The 20,211-nt window shown below is 42.1% G+C and overlaps 1 protein-coding gene across 3 annotated transcripts in view; it reads left to right on the forward strand.

Annotated features, from left to right (window-relative positions):
* The first annotated feature begins 1,588 nt into the window (after positions 1-1,588).
* LOC149067385 (ubiquitin-conjugating enzyme E2 R2-like) overlaps positions 1,589-20,211 on the forward strand; it is a 34,312-nt gene continuing 15,689 nt past the window's right edge. The window contains exons 1-2 of one of the 3 annotated variants that reach the window (XM_089252877.1): positions 1,589-1,639; positions 1,877-2,152. In XM_089252877.1, the coding sequence (XP_089109003.1) occupies positions 1,973-2,152 (180 nt within the window). In that variant the 5' untranslated portion in view covers positions 1,589-1,639; positions 1,877-1,972. Of the gene's footprint in view, positions 1,722-1,876; positions 2,153-20,211 lie in introns of all 3 variants that reach the window. The other 2 variants (XM_089252876.1, XM_089252875.1) reach the window with 2 other exon arrangements.

Raw genomic sequence — 20,211 nt, forward strand, 5'->3', positions numbered from 1 at the left:
CATTTTCAAGATTCGACCCTTTTGTCATCAGTTTTGGGTTCCCATAATCATTTTTTGAAACTATGCCATAGGTCACCTCGTGATCAGTAAACATGTCGCTTAAGTGACCCATTACATATGTAAATGTGCTGCCACTTGTTTGAGTGATCTGACTGTGGAACAGGAGGAGGATTCGGAAGACGGAGTATTATAACCCCCCTTTGTGTACGCCAAGGGTCCCTTTTATATGTTCACATCAGATGGCGACACCAACAAAGAATAACAGTAAGGTTTTCAACCAAAGCCTCGGTGAATTGACCATATTTCCTCGCGAAAAATACGTGAAAGAAGTAGGATTACTAGATTCGAAAACTCTGAATTGAGGAGGCCCACTCACGTTCTCTTGGTATCGGTTCACTCATTCCTGTACAAAAGGTGGTGCCACTGTGCTGAAAAAATAGTTTTACAGCTAAAACAAGTGAAATTCACATTCCCACCCTGAACAAGGGGCGAGAAAAGGGAGAACAGCTTCGGTATAACCAACACGCCAAGTTGGCAACTTAATGGCGCTGGGTTGCCGTTGTTTTAGGCCTTATCCAGATGGCACTAGTTGTTTCTTCTTGTTTTTCCTCAGCCGCAGCGTTTTTTTTCAAGGAAACAAAAGTGAGTCGTTGCCAAGAGATCGTGCGCACTATGTGAAAAGTGCTGCCATCTGTCTTCCGAATCCTCCTCCTAGAACTGCCACCAACTTTATTTCAATGAGAAGATGAAAGCAGATGGCTGAAGACCGTGCGAGCAGAAGCGCAGACTACCTCGTCGCTTTCGTGCCTTCTTCACAGCGAAGCATAATCGTAATAGAACTAACACAAGAAGGTTGCTGCCGGCATTTCACCTGCAAAAAATTTTGTTTAAAATTAAATTTACACGCGACCAGGACCATTCCTTTTTCCCGATTTTGTCAAAAAAACTTTCTAAATACACATGCACTTTTAACATACACATACTCTCTTTCCCTTCATACGTAGTCTCCGTGGCTAAAATTTGTAAGCCCACAGATGGCTCCTATGAGCCAGGCCCGGGAGTTTAAAATTTCATTCTGGTCTGGAACAGCATGTCTTCTGGATTCGAAAGAATTCCACAAGTTTTATAGCCTGGACGCATCATGCATGAGAGTGCTGCTATCTATTTTCCAAATGCGGAAGCCGAAACAAGTGGGCAAGTTATTTCCTCTTACCCATGCGTCTGTCCTTACCCCTCCGATCCTGAAATTTCGTTTTTTGAGTTCATGAAAAAATTTCCAACGTAGGAGAAATAGCATAAACTTTGTCAAATCATTGCAGTTCATAAAAGATTATTCACATTTTCCGAAGAAAAGCAAGATTTCGACTCCATGAATTTGAACGAATCAAATTAACTGTAATAAAACTCATTTGAAACAAAAATTTCAAGAGACATCTACTGATTGGTCAATGGATGCGTCAATGAGAAAAAATTTCCGATCATGTTGAAATGGCGTCACGGCTTTCTTATCGAATAAGATGCCGTATCGTTGTTGTAGTGGGAGGAGCTACAGTTTCATTTACAGCTGTTTTGTGGCTGTTGGCAAGCACAAGCTTGAAAGAAAAATAGTTTGACGTCAATTTCGCGTCTCTCCTCGCTGGTACTGGAAGGTCTACCTTTTTTTTTTTTCATTTTCTCTTTCTTTCTTTCTTGGCTGCTTTATGTGGTTTTCCTTGTCCGAGGTGGGCCACAGGATTTCCTTTGTTTGTAGTTTTATCTCGCTTTGGAAGATTTCTACCCCAATGTTATTTTAATATAGTGGATTGCGTGTTGAACTAATATAATATTTGCCAATCTATTTTATTTATATAAACAAAAAAACTATTTTTATGTGCAGCTGAGGTGTGGATTTTATTACGTACAGAGAGAGATTTCAAAGAGTGTGCAGCAAGTACTTGGGAAATATATATACAACAAAGAGATTGACATAGCAATGAACAGCTCGCATCCAAACAGCAGTGCTGTGAGGGCCCTGGCCCTTGAATTCAAAAGCTTGCAAGAGGAACCTATGGAAGGATTCAAAGTGAAGTTGGTGAACGAGGACAATCTCTTCGAGTGGGAAGTTGCAATATTCGGACCGCCACAGACATTATACGAAGGTGGATATTTCAAGGTGAGAGTTACAAAGTGTTGATTTAGCTTTATAAATCATTGAACCTGGGCCCCCACAAGCCGAGTGATGTTCTGGTCAGGACCAGTCTTAAGAGCATCATAACCCACCCTGGCTAGAAATGCCTTCCCACCAATAGAATACTTACTCTCAAAATATTTGATCATGTGATTTTCATGAGATCTCCCCTGCTTTTTAGGTGCTTGAGTCAAGATAACGCTATTGTACTGCAGACCAACTCCGGTTATATGTCGTCTTAAAGCAATTTCTGATTAGTTGGGTGGGAAATGGAGGCTGCCATCTATCGGTGGTTGCCCTCGACTCGGTAGGTAAAGAACTTGTTTCTGATGTTCTTGCCCAGATTCAAACCCATAGATCTTCATGATATCCATCATATGAAAGACAAACATCTTACCACTGTTCCACTCTGACAGCTGAAACAGATGTGACGAGCTGGTATTGAACCGAGATTCCCAATCCAATGTTCTACTGACTGCACCAGAACTGGTTTTAAGACGACACTGCTTCTGGGCCAAATTCTTGGTTGAAAACACAGTCTACTAATTTATGTTCCTATTGAAAATAATCAGATCAGTATCAGATCTCGCACCATGGAGTCTTCAAAGTGTATGTACAGGGGAGTATAGCAGGTGGCAAATTTCAGAAATAAGTGTTGAGAAACTTTGTTCAAGAAGGAAGGGCATTAAAATTTATGTCCATTATAATATTTGGACGGCTGCATATATTATATGAAAGGGGATATTTCAAGCTGAGCAGGGTTTAAGCTGGATAAAAAATTACTTTCGTAAAAAAGCGAAAATGGGGGGGGGGGGAAGCTTTAGCAAAATGCTGCAATGCTAATGTAATGATTCGTGGTTGGACGTCTCGTTGCGTACCTCCTGTACGCATTTGTGCGAAAGTGGCTGCTACTTTTTTCGCAATCTACGATTTTCTTTCGCATTTTGCAAAAAATGTGACCGTTGCTTAAACCCTGAAGCTGAGGGTTTAATTCAGAGTCATGATTTGGTTTTATAGGTCATAGAACCTGGGGCCTCCTAGGCTAAGGGATGTTCTGTGGGGACCAGTTCTTGGTTGGTAATAGCAGCCTATTAATTTACATACCTATTCTTGAAAATAATTGTCAGATCTCATCGTATATTCCCGGATGCATATTCATAAGGAAGCTACGGTCCAGGGTGATAAATTTCCGAAATCAGTGATCGAGAAGATTTGTAGAATGTAGAATGAGAGAACAAAATTTGTAGGCCTATAGCGTATGCCCCCCCCCCCCCGGTCTCTAAACAGAGGTGCACCATAATTGCACCTCTGTTTAGAGACCGGGGGGGGGGAGTGGGGGGAGGATAACAGCCCAGCGCAGCAAGTCTGCTGGAATGGCCTAGAGCAGCGGTTCTCAATCTTTTTTGACTCGCAGAGCTCTTTTAAGTAAAAAAATTCTATTGCGGTGCCCTGTAGGCCAAGATTTTAATTATTCATCGAAGTTGCATATTTGTTTTTACTATTTAAAATATTTATAATTTTTTTAATTTTACTGGTTTTTTTTTTAATTTTATTTCCCTCGAGTGGCCGTGGAGCCCCTGCAGAGTGCACACCAAGGAGTCCCAAGGTCTCTGCAGAGCACCGGTTGAGAACCGCTGGCCTAGAGAGTGTGAACATGAGGGGTAATCAAGAGTGTTTGATCTTGGGAGTGATGGAAAGAGTGACCTAGAGACTGTGAGCATGGGAGAGACCAAAAGAGTCATTATTAAATTACATTATAGTGTGTCCGAGCATGAGGGTGATCAAAAGGGTTATGTAGTGATTGTTTGCACAGGAGGGACCTAGAGAGCCACGGACCAGGTCATAAATGACCTAAAAAGTGACCCGAGAGCAAGAAATTAGGTCATTAGCATAAACAAATTCAGACTCCTGAAACAATGGAACGAGGAGTTCAGTTCACCTATGTCAATAGTATAACTTTTTGCACTGAATAAAAGGCCCCCCCCCCCCATGTCCGTCCATGGTCAGGAGTGGCCTAGACAGTGTGTAAGCATCAGAGATTTAGACAGCACTTTCTCGGAGTGACCCGAAAGAATTACACAGAGAGAGTGAGGCCTATCAATCAATATACTAATACTTACAAATAATAGTGCTATATCCCGTTATCGGGGGAAGCTCTGTGCATCTGCCCTCCCCGTCAGGTGACTCTTACTACCAAGGCATGAATATGAGCCAGTCTTTGATTTGAAAAAATAGTCTCTCTGAAGAGAGCAGGCATTTTGATCGTGATACTTACACAGGGCTGGATAAATCCTAGGTCACCATGGTGACTAAAAATTTGGTAATGGCGTCTAAAATGTTCTTTGTGCAGTTACTAAATTGCAGGCTGAAAGCAGCACAAAATGTTTAGAATCTAAAGCAGCGTATCTGCCAACATGTAAGAGGGTCACTGTGCCCTGCGAAAGTCGAAGGAAACATTATTTTGGCTATTTCCTTTGAGTAAAAAATTTTTGCCGCTTACATTTTTATGCGATTTGTCCTGCCCTGCATAACATGAAAAGTTGAGCATTTACCATCTTCGCTTCAGAGTATGAAAGACTGATGGCAACGCTGGCAGAACAAGATACAAGCACAAATCTGATAACATAAATGCATTTGGGGGAGACATGGACTCGGAACACATTCTGGCACATACTGATGTGTGATAGTCGTTACATGAGAACATTTATAAATCTCAGTGGTGGTTGTAATGAAATGGTTGCAGTAACAATAACGTGAGTCTGTTATAACAAGCGTCGACTGTATAATGTCAAAAACATGGTTGACAAAGTTTTGGGCAGTATGTTACAGCTCTTACCTATCAGTGTTGTTGGTTGGTAATGATAAAACAAATATTTCCATTTTGCAGAAATGGATTTCATGAAAAAAGAGTTACCCCCCCCCCCCTCTCGGATGCGGTCACGTGGCAGAATGGCTCATCAGCTAGACCAGCACTATTCCTTGTGTCATTCTCATAGTACATTTTATATCTGTGCCGAATGGCTGACAAGAAAAAGGATAGTGTTTTTCTGTTATCCGTGATCACCTCCCCAACATATATGTAATCCGGATACTAATAAAATGTAGATAATATAATCAAGGTTCTACTGCATTTCTGCCATTGAAGAAACCCAGTATATTAGTGATGTGGCCTTCCTTCAATAAGTGTAATTTCTTTATTACATTTTCCTGTATAGATAATATGTGAATGTGGATAATATATGCAGTGGATAGTCATTTTAAATCTCTTTTTCACTCTAGTTTAATCATGTTTTAATTAAACCCCCCCCCCCTCCGCTATTAGCTCGTGTAATCTAGGTTCTACAGTATTTGCATGGCTTTTATTGTACGTTCCGAAACCTCTGTTTCATAAACTAACATGAAAAATGAAAAGTATATAATATCAATAACCAAATAAAAAATTGTGAAAACAACTAATTTAAATAGTTGTGACTGATATTAAATTATCTGAGTTTTTATCAGCTTCAAACCAGCAACACTGGACATAAAAGGCAAAACGCCTGTGTCAAAAACCGAATCAATCTTCTGAGATACCGCAAAGCAGAATATGTCTAAATTCCCTATGTATGTCACAGAACTATCAGTCAGGGCCATAACTAGCCCTGAGCTGTCCCCCACAGCTTTAAAATTCGATAATTTTGTAATGGTGTTCTTTGTTCCCATCTAAATTTTGTCCCCACCTACCCAGTTACGGCCCTGCAATCAGTGCTATTACTACTATTACTAAATGGTACATATACCTTGTACACATTTCTCTACAGAATTTCTAACAAATTGGCACATGTCAGAATGCGTGTTCTGAGTGTATGTGTGGCCCTAACATTGTTGTTGAGTTGCACTTGCTTCGTGTTACCATCTGTTTCCCATTTTCTGAAGTAAATATGGAACTGTTTCAATTTTCGTGGTTTTGTCAATATCGTGTTGTAGGTCTGCCCGCTCTCTGCACAGAGACTTTTTTTCAAATGGGAGACTGACTTACATTCGCTCCTCAAAGCTGGAAAAGTACAGAAAACCAACTTGAGCCGACCACCACTGCGCTGACAACAGGACTCAATCGAGAGTCCAAAACAATGCCCACGTGACTGCAATCAGTGAGTGCTACTGCAGAAAAATCTGGGAGAATTTTAAGAAAAGTGTAGAAAACACTATTGTGGTTATTTTTACCGCAGAACATTTCCAGTCAGCTGAGGGCCTGTTGCAGTAGCAATGCAAAGCATTCTGCTTTTGAGCAATGATTGATGTTTAAGTGTGCTTGCTTGGAAATGCTTTTTGAACAAGTTAATACTCTTTTAGATACTTAAAAAAAAATTTTAATTTGTCAGATAAAAATTTTATAATTTGTTTAGCTGCCGTTATAGTGAAGTTCTACTGTAGCTACTTTAAAAACTACAAGCAGATAGTCTAAAGTCCAAAAACCTAAGATTATTTAAAACTGCCATTTTTATTTTTCTGTGGAATTGATGGCTTAAAGCTGAAATCTGTATATTTAAACAGGACCGCAACTAGATGCTTGGTCACTCGGGGCAAGCACGCATTTTGAGGCCCCCTTGTAATATCAAAGGAGAAGTTTCAGAATGAAATTTGCACCCTCTCTGGTCTAGCGCCCGGGGCACGAGACCTGCCTACTCCCCCATAGTTGCGGCCCCGTGTTTAAATATTAGCTATGTGATGTTCCTATAAATGCTATTCAATTTTGCAATCTTTCATTTGGAAATACGGTGAGATCTCTCTTTTATGGACACTGGTGGGACAAAAAAAAATTTGTCTGTAAAAGACGAGTGATCATTAATCAGGGGTTTGACAAACATACTTTTATTATACAAGGGGAAATTATTACTTTATCATTAAAGAAGGGTGTCTGTTAAGAGGGGTTTTACTGTAATTTTACTTCAAAATTATATATAAAAAATAAAATTTGAAGGGGAAGTTTCAGACGGTGGGATAAAAACTAGTACAGTCGACACTCGTTATAATGGCCCCCCATCGTTTCATCGTAAAAAGGGAAATAATGTGAGGCTAGTGCTATATCGGAAGAAAAACAAAGTCGTGTTATAGGTTATACAAAACCTTTTGGGACTTGTCTTATTGGTCGTTGTAATAAAATGGTCGCTACAATGTGGGTTGTCATTATGACAAATGTTTCACTGTATTTACAGAGTTTCTCACAGTCCTAATCCTGTCAACCGTGACTTTCAGATTTTGCACTGTTAAAGAGTTTAGAGAAAGTCTAGACAGTTTTTATAAAGTATTGACATAATCAAAGAAAAGTATATTTGTTTTCATGTCATATGTCAGCACTTGAGGACAGCTTTTGGACAAGTTTTGTTGTGACATTTTTTATGCTTTTACTCAGTTATAATTTTTTTTAATTTTTCAATTAGTTTTTAGTATGTTACTTTCATGGGGGAAAAAAAAAGTCTATTGGTTTTTATGACATGTTAGCCTCTTTGAGGTTTAGTACAGTAAAATCCATATCTTGTCCGGTCCAAAACCATGCCAACCTTGATTTGTATTGATTTTTGAAGTTTTTATTTTGGCTTGAATTTAATTTTATTCAAGTGAACACTAGAGTGGTTATAGTTATGTGCTCGCATCGTGAGGACCCGGGTTCGAACTCCACCGGCGCCACAGTTGTGGTCAGCGGAAGTTTGTTTTCTGTGGTTTCTAATGTCAAGGTACAAGTGTGAGCCGCAGAGAGCAACAGGCCTACAACAGTAAATATTCAATCACCACACTTCACTCATAGTTCGGAAAATAGATGGCAGATGTCACCACTATCACTACCATTACACTGAAACAAACTTCGTGTTAGGTTCCCAACATGTAGAGTTCGTTAGAAGTTCCACAGAGGAATATGGACGAGGTGCATGTGTGGTTTACTAGTAGTAGTAAATAGTATCCGGTCCTTCAATGTTCAGAAAACCGCCCCTGGTCAAAACTGATACAACCCTGATTTCAAGCCGTGCGATCAGTAGCAGCCTTCTAAGCCAATTGGGATGTGTGACTCATTTAATCTGACCATTGACATTATTTGAATTATCCTCTTTATGAGTCACCGAAGAACAACGTAGAGGCGAAACCCAGTCATCAATACATCACAAGATCTCCATTAATTCACCTTCAAGTTTTCATGATTAACGCAACACAAATGTTATTAAGGTCTATGTATAAGCTACATCAATTCCTCTTTCTTAAGACTCGTATTCCAGATAGTCTCGAAAATCTCATTTCGACACCATAAAAAAAATCTAATAAAAAAAGTCGACGATCTTAACCTTGAAGGAAGAGGATCATTGACACAAACACACAACTCAAATGCGTCGTAATCCACTAAAAAAGCAACATCTGTATCAAGACGTGGAAAGGAAGAACAGAGAATGGGTCGCAGTATACTGTTGCAAAATCCTCCAGAGCAATAGAGTGTATTCACTCGATTTTCCTTTTTTCTGGCTGTTTATTCTCAGAAGAAGACATCGTGTTTATAATAAGGAACCCCCCCCCCCCCCCTTTTGCAACATCGTTGGTGGAATTTGGCTGTTGCGTCTTTTAGGGTCTTTTTTTATATATATAATTTTTCCCACTAAAGATCTACGGACGACGACGAGTCTAATTTCTATAATTAGACTCTTGTTAGCTTTTTCTTCTCATTATTTATTTCCTATTCGCTTCTCGGGCCATTAATAGAGTCGATTCGTGTCGAAACCGTCGTCCTCATGAGCTCTTGAGCGTGAAGTTCTTTGTCGTGGTTTTTTTTTTCTTCTTCGAAGATCTTCCACGGTTCTGTGATGTCTTTCCTCCCCCCCCCCCCTCTTGAGTACATCGCCCCCCTTTCCACCCATTTTTTTAATGTAATATTTCGTAAATATCCAGATCGTTGAGAAATTGGTTTTTTTTCCCCCCAATGTAAGTGCGGGAAAGAAAAATGTGTCTTTGGAGAATTTTGGATTCTCAAAAGGCGGGTTGTGTACCGAGAACAGGGTCATGATTAGGATTGTTACCGCCCCCACAATTCGTTTTAGGTGGGTGTTCTTTGTTCCCGTCTAAAACTGCTTTTATTCCTTCCCCCCCCCCCCCCCCAATCTATCCGGGCCTCTGCCTGCCTTGGCCGAGAACATTCTTTCCTGAGAAGTGGAGTTCTGGCAGTCTGAGATAAAGCTTGCGTGAATCGAACGCAGACTCATACTTTTATATCTGTGATGAAAAAAAAGACGTTTAGATCTGGATTTTTTGTATCGAGGTGGGAAAAAAAGTGAGACCATAGTGCGCGCTGGTTACAGATTCTGCAAGTCGGCGCCGTTGTGGGATTTCTAACGAATCCGCAACGGTGGCAACTTGCGATATTGAAAATCGGCGTGCACTATGTTGGTACCCTGAGGCCGTGCACATAGTGAGGCGACCACGAGGTACGTGAGCGACGAAAACAATTGTATTGTTTTGTTCTACGCCGCACATATTCGAGAATCGGGAGAAAGAAGCCACTCAACGAGGTGCTGGAGTTGAACAAACATGCCTGGTTTCACCTCGATCTGTTGATTTTCGCTATCATCTGATTGGTCCGTTTTTTTTGTTTTTTTTCCCCTCTTCTGCGGAGGGATCATCATCATCACACCCTTACATTTCGGAACCCCTCCTGCCATTTTCTCTGCGCTGCTCCTCCTCTTTTACTGTGTGCGGACATTTCCTCCACAGCCTAAGCTAGACAGCTGAGAACAAGCAGACTTCAAACATGATACTTACGTAACATATTAAAGTTCGCACTTCAAAATACGAAGACGGATGGCAGCACCAGTACACTCAGAACACGCATTCTGGCGTGTACCGATTCGTTAGAAAATTCCGCAGAGGAATGTGTACGAGTTGCATGTACGGTTAAGTTGTAGTTCGTGAAAACAAAAATAACAAGGATCGTCTTAAGGCACCAGGCTGGAGCCCTGTCATCCCCATGAGTGGCATGACAATGCTGTCCTTGTTTCATGCAATATGGCGTGACGCACTGAAGTACACTTCTCAGCCTCCCTTAACTTCAGCAAATGCTCCCCCCCCCCCAATATGGTGACAGTACAGAGGAAAATTCTTCTTAGCCCATGCTACATAAAGATGGGCTTTTCTAGAACTCTTCATTTATCATGAGCTGACAAATATTTCTGAACCGCCGCTACCTTGGAGTGGCGGGACCGTCTTAAGCGCATCGTATCCCCATTCTGGAAAAAGTGTTTTTTTTTTTCTGTGGGACCCTTACCTGGCTAGAGATACCTGTCTAACAGTTCTCGTACTTACTCGCGAAAATTGTATCATGTCTCGCTATTTAGAGCCCCCCCCCCCTTTTCCCGGCCGTGCCTGAGTGGGCCTATGCGTTAAGACGGCAGTGCCTGCTGGGGGGGGGGGGGAGAGGAACATTTGCAGGAGTTATGGGAGATGCAAAGTCTATGCTTTTTTTCCGAGTTCACCTGTGCATAATATTCTGAAAATTCTCTCTCTCTCCTTCGTGTATCATGGGCTGGGAAAACCTTTGTCTGTGACTTCTAATGGTGCCTTGAAATTGGTCAGGGGTGTCGCGGAATATTTCGAGGGGTTCAACTCAACGGTGCTCGACCTTTAGGAGAAAGCGGGCCACTTCATTGGAGAACCACCAAGTTTGAAACCACTTGAGTGATCTGTAAAAGTGCTACTAATTGCTTCAGTGATCTGCAACTGTGGCGCGGATCAATTAAGTGATCTGGAAATGTGTCGCGGATCATTCAAGTGATTTGTTTATACGTCGCTTTGATTTTCATAAAATTATGGTTGAGGTCACGAACCATGGGTTTTGAGCATGTACGGTGCAAATCAGGACTGGACAAATCCTAGACGCCAAGTCGCCATGGCGACTAAAAAATTGATATCGGTGCCTAAAATTTACTAAATTGCAGGCTGAGAGCAGCTCAGAATGTTTGTAAGTTACAGCAGCATATCTGTCAGCTTAAAAGAGTGGGTCACTCTATGCCTTGAAGAAGTCGAAAGAAGCATTGTTTTGGACAACTTTTTTCTGGTGCCTAGATTTTTTGCGATTCGTCCTTCCCTGGTTCAAATCGTATCTAAAGTTGCAACGGGGCCGTGATTTTCAATCAGTTTGAATTGCAAAGTAATGAATTCCAACTTAGGCTACTGTCATTTTTGTAATCATCGTTATTGACGATGACTTGCTAATACTTCCCTAAACAAGCATAATATAGATTCCGGCCACTATGAGGAAGCTTCGTTTCTACAAACGACGCTTGGAGGAAGCACACAAGATTCTTTCATTGCTGATGCTGTGTGCATAGCGAACCGATCCGTTCCAGCGGAAAATATCCACGGATCGCACTCTTCGAAAAAAAAAAAGTAATTCTACCTGTCAGATACGGGAAATGAGAGAGAGAGCTCTTTCTTGTTGTTCGAGAGGGTGCTTCGCTTTGTTTGGGCTATTATATAGCCTATGAGAATTGGTCATGTGTGCGGCGGCTGTTGATCCGACCGGTCATTGTGCGGCTCTTCCTCTTCCAGGAAGAAAACTCGGACTTGGAAGGCTACTCAAGTACGGAATAATAACCTTAAAACGAATAACTGATGCGGATTAACAGGAAATTTCGCGGAACGCTTCCGCATCGTTATTTACTTTGTATTGTAAAATATTTGTATTCATGTTTCAGGTACGCGATCAGCCTAAGAAATTTCTTTCCAATTAAAATGAGCGAAACCATGAACATAACGGGGTCCCGCGGAAATGTAAATGCAAGGCCACAACAGGCGAAATGCCCAACGAGGTGACTGAAAAGTCCATATCCCTCTGTAGGTAAGGTTCCCCCAAACCCTTACGGCATACTCCTGTCCAGAACGAACTAAGCCCCGGAAAAGTGGATGAATCGCTTTAGGAGAATGCGAAGACGCCTTCTTTTAAGAGTGAAACCGAGGATTTTGTTCGATTTTTTTGAAATGACCACATTCAAAACGCGCAAAAATATTCCCAAGTTTGCATAATGCGATCTAGCAGCTCGTTTTGAAATTAATTCGAACTTGGATGGATCATTTTATACTGTGTCGAATCAGGGCCGCAACTGTGGGGGGGGGGGAAGCAGTCGCTGGACCAGAAGGGGCGCAGATTTTATTCTCAAACCTCTCCTTCAACATTGCAAGGGGGCGCCAAAATGCGCATTTGCCCCAGGTGACCTAGCATCTAGTTGCGGCCCTGTGTCGAGTATAAAAACAGGATCGAATCGGAAACGGATTCTGTCATGTAGGAAAATGTCGTAAGAACATTTCCCACGCGCCAAGTCGGCTAAAAAAATTGTTATTGGTGCCTAAAATTTCGTGTGTAGTTGCTAAATTAATCTGAGAACCACACAAAATGTTTGGAATTTATATCAGTCATGCCTTTCCCCCCCCCCCCTCCAAATGGTGGGACTGACAGGGCCCGGACCAGTGCTATCGGAAAATATCATTTTGAAGAGTAATTTCACTCCTCTCCAAAATTTTAAGGGGTATTTTTGTGAAAAGAGTGGTATTTTATTTCTTATCATTGAAAATTAACTCTGCTAAAAAAATTACTAAAGTTCGTAGAAGTATTTTCACTCCTCAACAAAATACGGTGGAGTAAAGTTTGACGTGTGAATCACGCATCTAAATGCGCATTGGTGGACGTCGGTCCGGACAATTGTCATCATTTTTTTGTTTTTTCGCGCTATGAGAATTCACCATAAAGTTGCCCCGTGAAGGTCTAATCTGGAGAGCCGCAAAAGATCCCAGCCTAGAGAAGACCCTCTCTAGGATGGGAGGGGGGGGGGCGTGATATTAGCATATCTGCCAACATGAAAGAGAGTCGCTATACCCTGGAAAAGTTAAAGGATCCAACATTATTTTGGGTCTGTTCTTCCCGGGTAATAAAATTTTTGGCTCAAAGAAATTGTTCTGGTGTCAAGGTTTTTCTTTTTGCGATTTGTCCAGCCCTTTTCTTACGGGTATTCCCCCCATTGAAATCGCTCCGTGTAACCGCCCCTCCCCCGCTGGACGTTAGGTCCTCACTTATGCTATGGTGAATGGGCCCATACATTAAGATAGTTCTGGTTGTATGGGCAGTTCTACTGAAGAGTAGTCGTAATTTTCCTACCAAAAGTCACTTAAAAGCTTTATTTCTTCGAATCTGAATTATTTTTCCACAGCTCTGTGCTGCCCCCCCCCCCCCCGTCATTTTAGCCACCTGTCATGGCTCTTCCATTTGATCTTCATTCTTGGCCCTTTTAGCCCCCTTTTATATGCCGTCGCCTCCCCTCTATTTGGTTTTCACCCGCGGTCATCTCAGCGGGTACAGCACCCTCTTCCCCCGAACGGGGGAAGACGAATTCATCATAGTGAACGGGACCGGATGTCCACCTATGCCAATAATTGGTTCCCAACTTCGAAGCGCGAATCCGAGCTGATCTCCCCGTTAAAAAGTCTCGCCGCAGAGAGCAACAGGCCTACAACGGTATAATTATTCATTCATTACACTTCATTCACTATGAGTTGAGAAAAAACTCATAGTTCAAAAAATTGATTGCAAATGGCAGTACTACACATGACAAGCATTAAACAGAAACAAACTTCACGGAAGGTTCACTATACTTATACACACATTCCAATATGTACTAGAGGGTTCTATCGTTAGAAGTTCCGCAGAGGAATATGGACAAGGTGCATGTCTGATTTAGTAGTAGTATGCCAATAATACAATTTTTTCTCTAAACGGGGAGTCCCCGTGTCCACCTGTCTTGGCCATCTTTGATGGCTCTTACCCCTTCCATTTGATTTGCACCCGTGGGGCCCCTTAGCACAGGGCATGACAAACTTCCGGTCGCCATGAAGGCTATAATATCGGTCATTGATACCTAAAATTTTCTTTATGATTTTTTAAGCTCCTCCTTCCATTTGATTTTTTTTTTTTTTTTTTTTTTTTTTTTGCATCCGCTGTCACCTTAGCCACCTTTCATGCGTCCCCCCCTGTCTATTTCATTTTCACCCGTGACCCTCTTGCCACCTGTCATGGCTCTTCCGTTTGATTTTCGCCCGTTGCTTATTTATCCACTGTCATGGCTCAAATTCCACTTGATTTGCACCCGCTATCGTACGATCGCTGATCGCATACGATCATTTGATCCCACTTGATTTTCACTTAGCCGCCCGTCATGGCTTCTCTTTCATTTGATCCGGGACTACCCTTTAGAATGCCTTGGGGCAGTGCCGTAACCCCCCCCCCCCCCCCAACGCAGAAGATTTTGCATAGTTCTGCAACGAGCTCTCGGCTGACTGGAAATGTTCTACGGTAAAAATTCGCATAATAGTATTTTCTGCACCGCACTTGAGAATTCTTCCAGATTGTTCTACGACCCACGTGGCAGATTTGGGCATTTTCTGCTTATGGGGTCGTAACGAGGGATTTTTTTTCTTGGAGGATACGGCAAACGCGTGATTTCGACGCCCCTCTCCACGGGGAAATATTCTTATCCCCCCCCCCCCCCACCACTAAAATTTGCAGTTAGTAGGCAGTTGCCCCTTTTTCCTGGCCTGTCGCATTGCAAAAGTGCTATATAGTCCTAGGTCGAAAAGCGCTGGTGTAGACCAGGGAGTGACAAATCTGAGACGCCAAGTGGCCATAAAAAATTGACTTTGGCTTCCTTTTTTATCTTTTTTCGTGCATCATAAATGAATTGATGTCTGAAGACAGCAATAAAAAATTATCGAAAACTAGGTTAGCGTATCTGATAGTATAGGAATAAGGTCCCAGAGTCAAAGAATACATTATTTTGGACTGATTTTGTCGGGAGGGGGGGATGATAGGTGCCCGCAAAATTTCACAGGCACCAAAATTTCTTCTTGTGTACGCCCACCTTATAAGATTTCTAGGGAAAAATCTTATGCTGAGGATCGAATGAATTCAGTCTGTCCTTCCTAGAATATTTGACATTTATGGATCCAGGGCGTGCGTCACGCACGAAGGTAAAAATAATAATGAGCAATATGGGAAGTCACATTTGTCCCGATAAAGAAATTGGACGCGAGCTATTGTACGCGTCCAGTTCTCGTGATGGACGCTACGGAGAGAGAGAAAAATGTGTGTGTTATTTTATGCTTTGGGACATCCGGAAGTGTCCGGAAGGAAATAATCTAGTTCAAAAGAAAGTCATTCTTTTATATCAGTATGTCCCGTATTTTGTTTGTGTGCGCGTTCTCTCCCCCCCCCCCCCACATCCACTATACGTACTATAATGCTGTGCGTGTGACAATGACCTATATCTGTGCGCGACTTTATTATTATTGGAGCAGAGCCGCGCGCGCCGCAGCACAGCTGATGGCATGTGTTGTGTGTGTAATGTATTGGGCCGGCAGGTAGCTGGGTGCTCGCATTGCTTGCTGTTGGATGGAGAATGTCGGCAGCAGCGAAACGAGGTCACCCCAGTTTTGCTGCTGCTGGAATATCGGTCTCCTCCTCACATGGGTTGGATATTGATTTCTGGTTCGAGCTTTTTTGGATCGACATCAAGGAGGGGGGTTGATGGGAAAAAGAAAAACCCATTGAATTTTTTCCGTCTCTCTCTTGATATGTTTGTTGCTGGTGCTGCTCTACATGTGATCGGTCCAGTTGTGTACTTTTTTTACGCTTTTATATAAAGAGCTGTATGCTCTGATTAGAGCATAGTTTCCCAAACTTCTTGTTCCATCGCCCTCTTCTTCACGAATTCTTTGCTCTCATCGCCCCCCAACTCAATGGAACCCATAGGATCCTATGTGATAATTGTAGCTTCTTCGCCTACCAGGGGAAACACTGGATGAGAAAGTAGGTGTGTGTGGACTTCATTTATGCTGGGGAATTATTTTTTTATTGTTATCTGCAGGCTGATTAGGGGAGGGTGGGATCCCATTGTGTTTGTGCCATGGGGTTAAGATAATAGCTGGGGCGTGCCATCCGGTATTTTCTTGCATTTAAATTCCTGGCCGTGTTTAAGGTGAGAATAGCTATAGATGCTCAACCTGTGACCCTCGGAGTCATTCGATGTGGCCCGTTTTCCAATAATTCATGGACGTGCAAACCAATGCACCTACCTCCTTTCTGCGAACGTACTTGAGCAACACCCCCTATAGATAACCCCTTATCTATAGGGGGTGTTGACTTGAGTCCCGTGTAAGGGATAACCAACAACTTGCCCCCCACCCCAATGCTTTCGGCACCTCTGGCGATGATGGAATAAGCTTTAAGACATCGATGCACAAATGTTTCAGCGTTCGGGGCCCGTATTTCGGGTTCTGCGTACGGGCCAAAAAAGAGGCTATAATCAGGAAAGCCACACGTGTACGGAAAGCTCAGGTGGAATCGCTGTTTAAACTTGTACTAATTGATATTAGAGGCGACGACATGAAGTTCACTGTGGGGGGGGGGGGGGCTGAAAGTTGTCAGTCGGTTCGTATTTACGGGATTTGAGTGTGTAGGAGGACGGAATTGCGTTGCAATTTATATTCATTAGTGGTTGAGGAAAGCTCACCCCCCCCCAAAAAAAATTTATTAAGGGGCTGAAATAGCTTCTACCCCCAGATTCCTGCGCTGATGATTGATGCAAAGTACTCTACTTTATGAACGTCGTACGCACATTGCATTTAACCGCCTATAGAGTATCTTTAAACCATATACAGTATTTCACTAAATAATGTACATAATTTTTGTATGTCTCATCGTGGGAAATGTCATGAAGTCTCTAGAAAGTCATGAAAAAAGAAAGAAAGTAAAGGTCACGTATTTGTTACGAATCGATTTCTGGATTTTTTTCCACTGAAAGTTTCCTTGCTCGATTTCACCGCCAAAAATCACGGAGCCTTATCGGGCTTCCCATTGCGAAAGCCCGATAGATTCCCGCAGTGGTGGTCAGCTGAAAATGGTTTTTTCTGGTTTTGGCGAGTCGTTTCTGTTAAAAAAAAAAAAAAAGTCGCACCACACACGCAGCGAGCAACAGAAACAGTATCGATTGTTATTGCGCCTAATCTCGACGAAATGTTTCATTCTGCGAGCAAAAGAGCTATTCCGCCAAATAACGAGTAGTAAATCTCCAATTAACGGCACTAAATAACGAGTTTTAAATCACCAATGGTGGCACAAATTACGAGTGTTAAATCGCTAATGATGGCACTAACTACTAAACTACACGTGCACCTTGACCACGTTCCTCTGAGACTTCTAACGAATTAATACATGTTGGAATGTGCGTGTATGTGTAGTGAACCTGACGTGAAGTTTGTTTCTGTGTAATGCTCGTTATTGCCATCGATTTTTCTAACTATGAGTGAAGTGTAATGATTGAATCGCCAATGATGGCACTGAATAACGAGTTTTAAACCGCCAAATAAATCAAGGAAGATGCCTCCCATTTCTCTTTTGGGTATTGGTAGACAATGCATTCTTAACCCAAGGGACCCGTAGGCCAATTGTGGTCATCTGATGTGGCCCGCAACCTGAAACCTAATTTTGTAAAAATGAAGTAAGCGGCGCATGAACAGTTCCTTTGATTGGCCCGCTGTGTAGTTCCACATCACTTGAATGGCCCCGTGACATATTCCTAGAAAACACAAGTGACCCACAGCATATTTACATATCACTTGATTAACGTGCGGCACAGTTTTCAGATCACTGGAGTGACCCGGGATGCGTAATTACAATCCCTACGCTCTTAGTAACACGAGGCATTACCACGCCGGTGATTAGTTACTACGAGCAAAAGGAAGATAAAACGTCACGAGGGGCGGAGCTTTTTGGCGTAACGTAATTTCGAAGTTCCTTAACGAAAAATGAAAGCATTTTTTTTAGTGAAACAAAAAATGATAGCAGGGCCCAGGTGAGCGGTTATTATTGTCATCTTGATGCACCTAAACCGCATGTGATTAAATCAGAAAAAAAATGAAAGCACTTTTTTGTGAATGAAAGCACCATGCTGTCAACGACAGCGAAGGTGAAGGGATGGGTTCGAGACGGAATCGAACACACAACCTTCGGTACGTGTCCTCTGCTCTAACCATTGCTCCAACTGTTGACGTCGGATTCAACTACAATTAAATATATCTATTATTAAACAGCAAAAATTTCATTGTGAGTTACGTAATGGTTCATCCCTCATTTCGGCCAATCACGATGCGCTAAACTTCTATAATGTAGCTAGGGGGGCCATTCAAGTATTACGTAAGCAGATTTTTCGCCTTTTTTGCCCCCCCCCCCTCCCCTTATCAGTAAAATTTCGTCAGCAGCTTAGAATATTTCATATCTTCAAAAAGGGTGATTGACGTAAGCAACCTTCAAACCCTCTTCCCCCCCCCCCCCGTCATCAAAAGTCAGGAAATCCGAAACCCCCCTTCCCTCCCCCCCCCGCCCTCAATGCTGACGTAATACTTGAGTGACCCCTAGGAGTGTACGATTTGTTTATAAAAGCATGTGGGGCACATTTCCAGATAACTTTTCCTAGATCGAAATCCATTTATTGGAATGAAAATTGTCGAAATTTATGTGCAGGGTGGGCGGTGTTCGAATCAAAATCGCATACAATAGCATTATTATAGCAGGAAGAGAGGGGGGGGGGGAATTATCTCTAATTGTCATCGCTAACAATTCGAGGCTTTTTCTCCAATAAACCTAGTTACTGTCATTTTCTTTTCACATCGCGCTCTACATCGCACATATTAGTATGTGCGCGTACTGCAGTGTGAGGTGTCATGATATATAAAATACTCTCTCTCGATCTGACCTGAATGACATTTGGAGTTTGAAGCCCTTTTTCTTTCTTGGCTTCAATGTTGCGTAACCAAAAAAAAAAAAAGATTATGGGCAGAGTTTAAAAGTAAAACACAACCACGATGACGTAACAATCCTGTATAAATAATAGGAGAGACCAATACGCGCACGTATGTTGTACGCTTCGGCTTCCACTCTGAATAACAAATAGGTTGAGGGGGATTTTTCTGTGCGCAAGTGGATTTGTTTTTTTGGATTCATCTAATCGTTAATTGAAACTACTCGACACTGGTAGTTCTTGTGCATAATGCACGCAGGCTTAGCATTATTCCCAGTCGAAGGAATTATGTCTTATTTTGGGCTTATTTTCGCACGAATTTCATGTTAACGGATGCACAGGCTTACTGTTATCAGAACACCTTGGCTAATAGCCTCAATATATATATGAGTCATTCTATCGGCCTGTTTCCTTATGGAGAGCGGTGGTTCCAAACCTGTGTTGTGCGCACCTCCATGATAGGTGAGTCGTTCAGAAATCCGCAAAAAAAATATTTGCGACGCAATATATTCGAGGGGTTGTTACGTAAGCGCTTCATACGCAGTTTTAGGTTCACGCACGTGCACATTTATCAAGCATCCCTAACTTTAGAGATGCTTTACATAATATGCATTTCTAGGTGCACGAACGCAGTGGCGTCGAAGCTGTGGATGCTCGAGCAGCCACGGAAAATTGTAGAGCTTTTGTAGTAGTGTTTTTGTATTTGTATGTAAGAAGCTTTTTTGGCTTCATGCATTTCATGTAGGGAGGAGTGCGTACGTTCAATATCTGGCGTTACGCGTGCTTACTATGCATTTATAGTTGCTCAAACGTTACTACCATGCATTTCTAGCGTTACACAAGCTTCATACGCATTTGTGGATGCACGCACGTTCGTCTACCACACATTTCTTAGGAATACCCTCGCCTTCTACACACATTTGCTCTGTCGTACATTTTTCCAGGGAGGACTCGAAGCATGAAAGATAGGTGTAAAAAAATTGCTTCATGATAACATCTGTAAAAAATTTTACTTCGGTCATAATCTATGACTGTCGCAATGACCATAATCTAATGCAGTGTTTTTCAACGTGTGGTCCGCTGACCCCTAGCAATTTTTTTATGTGCTTTGTAAGGGCCTTTTTCGTTCTGTGAATTTTTTTTTTTTTTTGATATGCAAATTATGTAAAAAAAATAAATTTTGACCTTCTG

This window comes from Pholcus phalangioides, unplaced genomic scaffold, assembly GCF_987345545.1.
Source record: "Pholcus phalangioides strain wild (caught in Gottingen) unplaced genomic scaffold, Ppha-v1.0 ptg000031l_1, whole genome shotgun sequence".
Taxonomy (NCBI): domain Eukaryota; kingdom Metazoa; phylum Arthropoda; class Arachnida; order Araneae; family Pholcidae; genus Pholcus; species Pholcus phalangioides.